The sequence below is a fragment of the Poecilia reticulata genome, linkage group LG1 (assembly GCF_000633615.1).
Source record: "Poecilia reticulata strain Guanapo linkage group LG1, Guppy_female_1.0+MT, whole genome shotgun sequence".
In the NCBI taxonomy this organism is placed as follows: domain Eukaryota; kingdom Metazoa; phylum Chordata; class Actinopteri; order Cyprinodontiformes; family Poeciliidae; genus Poecilia; species Poecilia reticulata.
Window position 1 is genome coordinate 24549893 of NC_024331.1, and position 11770 is coordinate 24561662.

The window sequence follows — 11770 nt, forward strand, 5'->3', positions numbered from 1 at the left end:
GTAGTCCTTGGCCCCCCCAACTTTAAAAGTCTAGCTGCGCCACTGATTAGCGGTAGATATATTATAAAACACAAATTCAACACAAAAGTAAATATCTCGACTTAGACTTCGTGGCAGTTCGTTACTAGAAAAAAAAACCTACTTATCTCTTAACACCAAATTAATAATAATAGTTTATAAAACATAAGCCCTTTCAAAATACTGCTTATCAGCTTAGATACAAGAAATGTATCGTTGGTACATTTTGCAAAAGTGAAAATCAGATGTTTACTTTGTGGAACTTGGTTACCAGTAAACACACTCATCTCTTAGCAACAGATTAGCAACAAAAATTGTCATTGTTCAAAAACATAGGCTTTCTACTGCTCTATCTGATGTTTACTTTATGGAACTTTGTGGAACTTGGTTACCAGAAAACGCGATCATCTCTTAGCAACAGATTAACAGCGTAGCAACAAAAATTCTTATTGATAAAAAAATATAATGTTTCTTCCGCTCTTTTGAAATACAACTTATTTTACACTAACAAGAATTGTGCAGTTGGTGGATTTTGCAGAAAGGTTATCTTTTCTGGTCATTAGTGGCAAATATACTAAACACACATTCAACACAAAAGTAAAAATCTCGATTTATACTTCGTGGCAGTTCGTTACCAGAAAAAACCCCGCTTATCTCTTAAAACCAAATTAATAACAAGTACTTTATAATACAAAAGCTCTTTCGAAATAACGCTTACCTGATTAGATACAAGACATTTACCGTTGGCAAATTACGCTAAAGTAAATATCTGAAGTTCACTTCGTGGCTCTTGGTTACCAGTAAACACACTGATCTCACAGATTAGCAACAAAAATTGTTATTGTTCAAAAACATAGGATTTCTTCTGCTCTCTCTCAGATGTTTACTTTATGGAACTTTGTGGAACTTGGTTACCAGAAAACGCGATCATCTCTTAGCAACAGATTAACAGCGTAGCAACACATTCAACACAAAAGTAAAAATCTCGATTTATACTTCGTGGCAGTTCGTTAACAGTAGAAAACGCTTATCTCTTAAAACCAAATTAATAAGTTATATAGTTTATAAAACATAAGCTCTTTCGAAATAATGCTTACCTGATTAGATACAAGACATTTGCCATTGGCAAATTTTGAAAAAGTGAAAATCTTCGTGGCACTTAGTTACCAGTAAACACACCCATCTCTTAGCAACAGGCTAGCAACAAAAATTCTTATTGATCAAAAAAACCTAAGATTTCTTTTGCTCTTTGGAAATACCACTTATTTTATAAGTAACCAGTAACAAGAACTGTGCAGTTGCTGAATTTTGCAGAAAAGTGTTGTTGTATTTTTTAGCTTGTAAATATATTGTATAACAGACATTCAACACAAAAGTAAAAATCTGATTTATACTTTGTTGCAGTTCGTTACCTTTAGAAAACGCTCGTCTCTTAACACCAAATTAATTCTAGGTGTAGAGCAGTGTTTCCCAACCCTGGTCCTCAAGGCACACTGACCTGCATGTTTTGGATACTCCCCTGCATCATCAGCACACATGATCGCAATTGATGGCTGATTAACAGGGTTTTGCTGAATTGCAATCATCTGCATGGGGTTTGTTGAAGCAGGGGAACATCTAAAACATAAAAGGTCAGTGTGCCTTGAGGACCACGGTTGGGAAACACTGGTGTAGAGCAATAGGTGCCTTACATGCATTGCATGCATTGCATGGAAGCATTGAAAAACAGTGTAAACATTGGTGTTTATGCCATGACAAAGATGGACTTTGTTTATTACAGGTTACTTCTGAAAGTGCTTGATTTCACTCGATTTTATTTTGGGGTATCTGAGTAATAATGCTGTACTCAAATGCACCGCAGATTTTTAAATAAAAAAAAATAAATAAGTAAAATGATAAGATTATTTTGATTCCTCAATAAAATATCAGGCTGCAGTGTTTTGATCTAGCAATTAAACTATAATAAATAACCAGTAGGTGAAATATGACAAACTATGGCTCAGTTCACCCAAGTGAAAAAAAAAAATACTTTAGCATATTTCAAACATACTTAAATTTGTGAAAGTACACTTTAAGTATACTAAATATTAAGTGTACTACCTATAAGTATATCTGAAGTATACTAAAAGTATACTTGTACCAATTTCGAAATGAGAACTTTAAACACACTTAAACATAATTGTACCAAAACACACTTTTAATATATTAAATAAAAGTATACTTTAAGAGAACAAAATGTATATTTGCCCAAGTGTAAATATACATTTTCTCAAGTATATTTAAAATATATTTTGTGTATATTTAAAAATATATGCTCAAAATATACATTTTTAAAATTCACTCAACACTACTTTTGATGATTAATTTCAGTATGTTTTAAATTACATCTCAATTTTAGGATAATAAAGTATGCCTTCATTTTCTTTATTTAACCAGGTGAACCCCATTGAGATCCAGATCTCATTTTCAAGAAGGACCTGGGCAAAAATCTGCATCACGCAGCAACCTGATTACAAAATAAAACTAATTGATACATATGCAGAAGTATGTTTTTTAGGCACCTTTAAAGTGTGTTTAATGTAATATGTAGGCATACTTTTCAAGTATCTAAAAAGTATGAATTTTTAAGTGCCTTACTGATCATTTACTATTTATTAAAATTGCATACAATTTTAATAAATATGTAATTTTTAAGAAAGTACCCAATCCATTTTCAGATGTGTGATGTAAAACCTGATAATCAACGCCATTAGCTCCAGTTCATACTCCAGACCAGATGGTGGCGGTATTGCACACTTTCATTTATTTAAAAAACGCCACAAAGAGAAGAAAAAACCTGAACGCAGGGAAGATAACAAGCGCTGCTCAAATTTGCCATTTTTACTCGCATAATATTGCCTTCAAAGTAGAGAGGGCCTTGACAATAGTTACTAATTTAGGTAAATTCAAGCTGGTGACGTCAGGTTACATTGTGTTGCATTCAATGTTATCGGAAAAAAGAGATTCCGATAACAAATAGGACATGCGCTTAATGTCCGATTTGCCTTAACTATTTATTGAATTCATAGTCGCCAGCTGGGGTGGCAAGGCTCTCATTTGGAGTGGAAAATGCCACCCCAGTAGATCCGCCCCTGCTTTGTGTCATTTTGTTGTAGAAATTCAAGTTATTCCATCAAAAAAACTGCTAAAAACCTGCAGTTTATGTTTAATATTTAAAAACATTTGTTGGTTCTTGTCATTTATTTTTGTCATTTAGAGCCATTGTGTAAGGTCCAAACAACCACTAGCAGCTCTCGAGTCGCAGGTTGCGGGCCCCGGCCCTTATGATCTAACAGATTTTGAAAAAGGCAAACTGGTTGAACATCTTTATAGAGGCAAAAAGATTTCTCATTTAACCCAGGTTATGTTCACAATAAGGCAGAGGACACCATTATAAGCAAGAAATATGTCTTTATGAACACATAGGAACTTGATCTCAGACACTTTGGTGAAGGATTTATAAATTTTACTTCTGTTAAAACACCATAAAACTGAACAGCCTGGTAGAGCTTTGCCATTGTAACACAATAGGTGAAGTATTTCACAATTTTGTGCAGCATTGTGTTAGTTTATTGTAAAATTACAGTGAAATATCCTGAAGTTCATAGTTGCAATGTGATGAAATGTGAAAAAAAAGAATACTTTTTTAATGCAATGTATGAACTGTACAGTATATTTCAAGATTTAAAAACATCTAAGCTGTCAATATTTCAATGTACTATTTTCATAACTCAAACTGTTGTTCACACCTTGCCAATATGTTTTTATGTAACTGAATGATGTCTAGGAGCTCTTCACTACAGACCTACAACATATGTATGAAGAAATCAGTGAGCACCTTCCAACATTAACTGCGTAATGCATAAACCTGCTTTATTATTGGTGAGTATTAAAAACACCATTTGGTTGCAACAAACAAAACAGCCAGTTGTATTTGGGCTCACATAAATACATTTGAAATTTCAATTACTGCAATAAAGCAGGGTAAGATGGTTCACTCTAGATCTGAATGGTACATGAATGGTACATGTGAACATTAAGTCAATGGTCCACAAGCGCGAAAACTACAAGTCACAGAGCCGTTTGATTGTCTCTCAAGGAAATCTAAATAGGTTCGCAACTTTCTGGATTTCCAGAAGGTCCTGCGAAACTTTCCAAATCCTCTGGAGGTTCTGACGCCGCCTGTTTGTGAGCGTGGCTCCTTCTGTGCCTGCTGAGGGAATGGCTCCAGGAGAACCTGATGCCACACGTAAGGCACATGTAAGGTTTTTCTCCTGTGTGCACACGCTGATGCTTCGTCATCGAATTGTACCTGTTGAATGTCGCGCCGCACTCGTTGCAAATGTATTTCTCAGACTTAATGTGGACGTTCTGCTCGTGCTCCTTCATGTTGCCCAGCTGGGAGAAGCCTTTGCCACACACAGGGCACAGATGGGGTTTCTCTCCCGAGTGAGTAAGTCCGTGAAGGATCAGGTCCTGACGGGAATAAAATCTTTTGCTGCAGACAATACACTTGTGTGGTCTTTCTCCTGTGTGCTTCTTCATGTGTCTTTTGAGTCCCTCTGAGCGGGAGTAGCTGCTTTCGCACAGAGTGCATTTGAAAGGTTTCTCCCCCGTGTGGGAACGGGAGTGGCGACGCAAGGAGGAGGCCTTGAAGAAACGCATTCCGCAGTTGGCACAGCGGTGAGGTTTCTCCGGCTGTTCCTCGTGCGTTTTTTCGTGCGCTTTGCAGTGGCCTGCCTCAGAGAATCCCTTTCCGCACACAGGGCAGGTATAAGGCCTCTCCCCTGTGTGAACCCTTACATGGCGAAGAAGTTTATGGAGCTTATTGAATGTCTTCATGCAGAACGAACACTGATGAGGTATTTTTGGCGTTCTTGAGTGCGTGCGTTGATGTCTCGCTAACCTTGAAGGTCTGTTGAACACTTTCTCGCAATCAGGACAGGGATGCTTGTTGGTTCTGCCGTGGGTATTTTGGTGTCGAATCATCCTGTCCTCCTGAGTGAAGTTCTTCTCGCAATGCTGACACTGATAAAGCATTCTTGGCTTCCTCTCGTGGATAGGTTTATGCCTCTCCACCTTCGATGGCCTGTCGAACATCTTACCGCAGGTGGGGCAAGGGAAACACTTGTTGGATTTGTTTATTTTTGGTTGTTTGAGATTCTCTGGGTCGGTGTCAGTGGACGTGTCGCTGGAATCTGACTCCAGGTCAACGTTCACCTCCACAACTCCAAAACCTGCGGATCATGCAGAGCAAAATTAATATAAAAAATTACAAAATTCCAAAGTACAACATGTCTGTTTTCATCAGAATCAGAACAAATCCAAAAATGTTTTGGCAGCAATTAAAATGAACATTATGATTGGTATATTTTTAATGGCTACTGCTGCCCATGAGCATACGCCTTAAAGAAGTTCTTTTGTTTGGTCGAGCAAAATACTGATACCCGGTTAGCACTCGTTTTTCAGGGCTAGGTTCAGCGTTTGTATCAGTGGGAGCATAAAGAACTGGTGAAAAAGTGCCTGGTTCGCACTTTAAAGGGCCTTCACCCAGAGTGCCAAGTTATTCTTCTACAAACATGTTTGGATCATTATCTGCTACACTGTATTGACAGGAAAAAAACAAAACATAACCATCTCTACATACTGTCTTCAGATTCAGATTTTGGTTCAGGTGTGGCTTCTGGGCCCATGGCTGCAGACTGTAGATACACAACAGAGAAGCACATGAGGTCAGTACATCACAGAGCAACACAGAGACATATAGGACAAACACTCCTGCTCACACGAATTTGCACATAAAGTAAATTAGAGTCTCCACTAAACCTAATTTAATTTCCCCTTAGAATCAATAAAGTATTTTTTAAATAAATTTGAATTTGAACCTACCATACACACTTTTGTACTGTGGTAGGAAACTGGAGAAAAGCTATACAACACGTTTAAAGGTAAAACACGGAAACTACACACAAAACAGCAGAGGTTTGAATTGAGGACATTTTTGCAGTGAGAGGACAATACTAACCACAGTTCAACAATTTATTTTACTTTTGTAAAGTAAAAAATGTATTGCATCAGTCATGTGCCATTCTATTGTAAAATAATTCAAATCAAGAAAGAGTCTCTGTATGCCATTGATTTATTCCTGATGCTTATTTATATGGCTGATATTAGAACATTACTTTTAACTTTTGAGGAATAAAGGGGAAAGTGTGAAAATATAAGCTTGACTGCACCCCCTGGTGGACAACCTATGCAATTGCAATATTACTCGAAAAATAATTAGAAAAATTATTAGATCTAAATTTGGATTTCTGCACTAAAGTATTTTACTATCACCAATATGCATACATAAGAAATAGCAAAAAAATGTAATGTAAGCTGATTTGCTTTCTTTGTGGTTTTACCGAATGAATTTGTGTATTGCTGAACATAGTTGTAAGAAAAATATATTTTTGCATGTGATTCTTAAATTATGACATTAAGCATATTTTTCCACAGTAAATATTTTGACCTTTTTTTCTTATTTGACTGCTACATGGGTGCAAGAATGAATTCCAAATTAAGTGATACATTTTATTCAGACAAAATGTGTAATACATTTAAAATAAAGTGAGGCAAATTATTATCAACATATTAAGAAGATCAAAGACACCCAAGTTAAAGGTTCTGTATAAGATGCCAGAGGAAGTGATGGAGTGACCAAAGCTATTTCTGTTTGAATACATCAATGCCTTTCTGCCCCTCATCTACTTGTTGTGCACTGACGGTCAGTTGACTGAAAACAGGCCTCTACAATTTCACCTTGCTCATAAGATAAAAAACAAACAAACAAAAAAACACATCATTTTGAACAGTTATCATGGTGTAAAAATTAAGAAGCATCACCTGTCACTATTTGTCACATAATACTGTTTCAAACCCACAAGAGAAAAGCTAATAATAGTCCCAAGTATGTTTCGCAGTTAATTACAGACTGGCTGCCAGAGCAAATACCTTCCGATATCTGCTTTTTATGTTTGTTTTATTCCAGATGATGCAGAATTGAAAAGTTTTTTCTTTTTTTTAAGCTAGTGTGTATTTAACAATCATATTGGTAAAATGGTAATAATAAAGATTATGTTACATTTTAGCAACAGTGGGGATCATTGTTCATTTCTGATTTTGAATAAAAGCGGTTAGATCATGGTATAACTTTTAGTTTCAAATATTGTACATTCCACACCACCATGAAACAAATGCACTTTGACTTAACATTTCCTGTTATCCTACCCAGAGAAACTAATGTAAAACCCATCCCTTATGAATGCAGATTTTATTTTGACTTTAAAACCCTAAACATCTTACCAATTTCTTTATAAACTAGGATTTTGAGAAAGTGATGAGAAATAACATCTTGCAACATTTCTCAAGGCTGTAGTTGCTGCCATACGAAATGTAAATCAAGAAATTGAGGGACTGAAGAGATCACGAGCTTATGTCATTAGGTGCTGTGTAATTGAATAAAATGACAAGAACATATCTTTGACTATCTAGTTAAATGTAGAAAACCAACTGTAGTCTAGTCTGCTTTAGGTTGTATTATTCTTTAATTCTACTTAACACAGCTAACTGTAAATATAAACAGTTAGGTTTCTGCAGTACAAGCTGCGTGCGGAGCTAATTTGAAATTGTGAGCTAATATCTCTAAGTTAGCATCTGAGCCCTCTAGCAAACACAAAGAGGTAATTTAATGTTTAAATATAAACTCGATAGCAGGTAGGCTGTCCTGTGGATAACATCGATCCCTACGCCACCCAGGATAACAGTTGTTTGGAATACAAACAGAGATGAAGCTATAGCCAAGCTACGCACGCTAAAGCTAACGTCGACGTGTTAGCTAAAACAATATAGTACAAGAAGGGCAGAAAACCGAATCCCACCTCTCGGATAAACCTAAAGAAGGATCCGTTATGTATCCTTTCGCCTGCAGCTTAAATCTAACCTCCACCAAAAGGAGGAAGGGAAAAACCGTAGCAACTCTCCAAAGGGTAAACCACAGCAGCCCTGTTTGATGCTCGTTACTCCACGTGAGACATTTGTGGCTCAGCGTAAATTCAAGAGTCACACGCCGGTAAAGTGTTAGTTGGGTTCTTTTTGTAGTTTTTTTTTATTTGTTAAAATGTGGATAATGTTTAACGAATGTAGAAGTCATACAATGATTGCTAATGGAATTTCCACCATTTTTGTGCGGTCACTCAACACTTTAGATACTTCTATCGTTTGGTTCAAACTGTCCTAGAAGGCAGCACAAGCTTTTCAGAGCAACGGTGAAATAATAGTCATGAAACTTTCGAAAAAGTTATTAAAAATTCTCCCTCTTTTTATTCTAGCATTTAGAAATCAGTCTATCAGTGTACGTGTATGTGTCTTCGATAGTGATGAATTCACATTTTGATGCATTATTTTCACACGTAATTATTTAATTATGGATTGACTAAATCATTCAAACATCTAAATAATTATTGATAAATATATATTTGTCAAATGTGTTGATAATTGAATTATAATTTTTTTTAATTGTAATATTAAAATTGTATTTAAAATATAACTTCTCAATCCAATCCAACTATATATTTTCTGTCTTCACAACGGCCAAAACGTAATCATGAAATTCAAATGTTTTTTTCCACATTGTACTGTATTCTGTTTATTTTGAGCTAACTTTAAATGCCAATATTTTGGACTAAAAAAAAAACAAAACCCAAAGGAGGTATTTGTTTTACCACACAATACAAAACAAAATTCAGCTTTATTGTGTAACATTAACTGTAGAAAATATTATTGGAGAAAAACACAACACTAGTGGAAATACACATATGTTTTATTTTCCTTTTAAACATTTTGTTGTAGAACTTGCATCTCAGAGACAGTTGTGGAATTAAAATTTTAAAGTCAAACATTTTTTATGGTTACAGTGACCCAAATAGAAAAATACTTTTTTTCCCCCTTTTTTTTTGGCTCTTTAGCTCATTTTCACTTTTTCACATAATATCATAGAAATAAATATCTGAAAGCTACATACAAGGCAGGTGTACCTTACACTAGTCCAATAGACAAGACAAGATAAGATATTTTATGATCTGTAAGTGTACATAAAATAAAAAAATATCATTATTTATGAGAAGTAAGAAAAGATGATATAAATAAAATCCCAAAAAGCACATAGACAAAATAAATACACTTTCATACATAGCTTGCTATATTCAGACATACATTACAACATTTTATTGTCAAGAAAAAGAAAAAGAGCCAATATTCCTCTCGTGTTAATGTTTTGTCAGCCTGTTAAATGTAGAATTGATCTTAAAATTCACTTGTCTGTAACCGTGAGAGTTGCTGTACACTTTAGTAGCTTTCCAATGCTACTAGAGCATTGGAAAATCTAACCTCCACCACTAGGAGGTGATGAACCCAAATTATATGATGGGCTCATCATATAATTTCTTTAGTGTTAGCTGGTTAGACAACAGACTGATTGACCACCTGTCATACAATACACAAAGAAAAGATTTAGTAGTGAAAGTTTCAGTAAATTATATTCAAACCAAGATTAGTTGCTTTTTTTACTCGTATTACAGTTTTTAAAATTGTTATCTGGACTTATTATAAATGCAATGTGCGTGCTTTGAATTGCAGAAAAAAAAAATCTGTTGTCCACAACAACTCCCACATAATACCACTCCTCTTGTTAATCTATTGCGAATGAAAACTGTGAGACAGGTAGATGGAGTTCTGAATGCCCCATACTTCCAGGGACTGGATCTGGAAATGTCCTTTGCAGAGCGGGTTGCTGCTGAATGTGTCACAGAGTTCTGAGATTCCTTCCTCTAAGTTATCACACAAGCAGAGTGCGTGGCCCCCATCACCACCTGAAAAAATGGCACGCAAGTCACATAAACAACACACAATGTTCTGGCCTGACTATCGTTAACACAATTCTCCCAGTGTGTGCAAACAGCGTACCGATGATGAGCTGACTGTCATCTCCTGCGATGAAATTTGAGGCGTCTTGTTCCTTTGGTCTCTTGGCCTCCTTTGCAGTTCTGGGATTTCCTACTGGAGCACTGAGGGGGAGTGTCAGGTAGGATGGATTCTGCGGAGTCCCATTCGTACACCTGACAGTTTTGGGGGTGAGCTGAGACTTGCTGCTGTTTGCCAACTGAGAGGAGGAACTGCTTCCATCTCTGTGCTGCTGAGGAGAGGCTAATCTGGTCATAATGTTGACCATAGCCCGCTGGTAGCGCTCCATGCTAGGGCGAAGCTGAAACAGTCAGTAGAGTTTAGTTAACAATCTGTAAATGTCAGAGGCATGATGTGTGATAATATTAAGAGGTTAATTCAAATTTTTTTGAAGGTTTTAGGCAGCTGTACTAATACTTGGCATCATCACTGGCATAAGTCCAGATTAGCTGCTGCTCCCAAGGCTGAAGCTCACCATGTTTGACAATGGACCAGAAATCCTTTTTTTTTTTTTTTTTTTTTTTTTTTATATTTTAAAATTAATTAAATCTCATGAGGCCTGCACAATGGCGCAGTTGGTAGAACTGTTGCCTTGCAGCACGAAGGTTCTGGGTTCGATTCCCGGCCCCGGTCTTTCTGCATGGAGTTTGCATGTTCTCCCTGTGCATGCTTGGGTTCTCTCCGGGTACTCCAGTTTCCTCCCACAGTCCAAAAACATGACTGTTAGGTTAATTGGCCTCTCCAAATTGCCCCTAGGTGTGAGTGTGAGTGTGTGTGTGCATGGTTGTGTGTCCTGTGTGTCTCTGTGTTGCCCTGCGACAGACTGGCGACCTGTCCAGGGTGACCCCGCCTCTCGCCTGGAACGTTAGCTGGAGATGGGCACCAGCAACCCTCCCGACCCCACTAAGGGACAAGGGTGAAGGAAAATGGATGGATGGATAAATCTCATGAAACCTAAACAGAGTATGCCAACACATGTTTCATCTGGATGTTAACTGTCAGTCTATTTGTATTGGTGATTATTTGCACAGAAGACCAGTGACCTTTAAATGTGAAATGTGTCCTGAGAATGGAACATGTAAAGAACTTAATCTTAGTAACTACCTGACAGCATAGCAGGGAAAGTAAGGCCCTGTATAAATCAATACAACAAAGCACCTAGGCTTGTGTAACATTTTTTCTTCACACACCGCTTTGCTTTTCTAACAGCAAATCTGACTGGAAATGCTTAAGATGTTTCAGTATCTGTTTATCACAGAGCGCTGTGATAAACACACACATCTGTTTATCACAGAGCACTGTGATAAACAGTGTGACCCTCGAACACAATTCAATAATGGTACCAAGTTGTCACCAGCAGTTGATACTACAGGTGATACTGAGGGACAATTTTAGTAGTTTGTAAGATTGAAACCTTGTTAAAAAGGAAGATGTTGGGCATCTTCTGACAGTTTTCTGTCTTCCATTAACTGTATGTTTTCATTTAATGGTCTAGAAATTAGGATTGAAAACATCTAAAACAAACTGGGGTTTGTTCAACTTTAGGAAGCAACAGGTAAACCCTTTTTACATCCATCCATTTTCTTTACACCCTTGTCCCTTGGTGGGGTCGGGAGGGTTGCTGGTGGCAACCAGGTGGGGTCACCCTGGACAGGTCGCCAGACAGGGCAACACAGAGACAAACAACCATGCACACACACACACACACACA

At 36.9% G+C, this 11770-nt stretch overlaps 2 protein-coding genes across 2 annotated transcripts in view; both read right to left on the reverse strand.

Moving 5' to 3' along the window:
* Positions 1 to 3451: 3451 nt before the first annotated feature.
* Positions 3452 to 8132, reverse strand: LOC103467888 (zinc finger protein 501-like). Its single transcript, XM_008414616.2, has 3 exons — positions 7980 to 8132; positions 5705 to 5759; positions 3452 to 5294 (listed from the first exon to the last, which is right to left on the reverse strand). Exons 2-3 carry the CDS (start codon positions 5748 to 5750, stop codon positions 4162 to 4164), a joined length of 1179 nt encoding a protein of 392 aa, XP_008412838.1. The 5' UTR covers positions 5751 to 5759; positions 7980 to 8132; the 3' UTR covers positions 3452 to 4161.
* A 1212-nt stretch (positions 8133 to 9344) lies between these two features.
* The window catches only part of LOC103467877 (TBC1 domain family member 24-like), a 7123-nt gene continuing 4697 nt past the window's right edge, over positions 9345 to 11770 (reverse strand). The window contains exons 10-11 of the mRNA XM_008414609.1: positions 10063 to 10360; positions 9345 to 9968 (exon numbers count right to left, since the gene is read on the reverse strand). Of these exons, the coding sequence (XP_008412831.1) occupies positions 9793 to 9968; positions 10063 to 10360 (474 nt within the window). The 3' untranslated portion in view covers positions 9345 to 9792. The remainder of the gene's footprint in view (positions 9969 to 10062; positions 10361 to 11770) is intronic.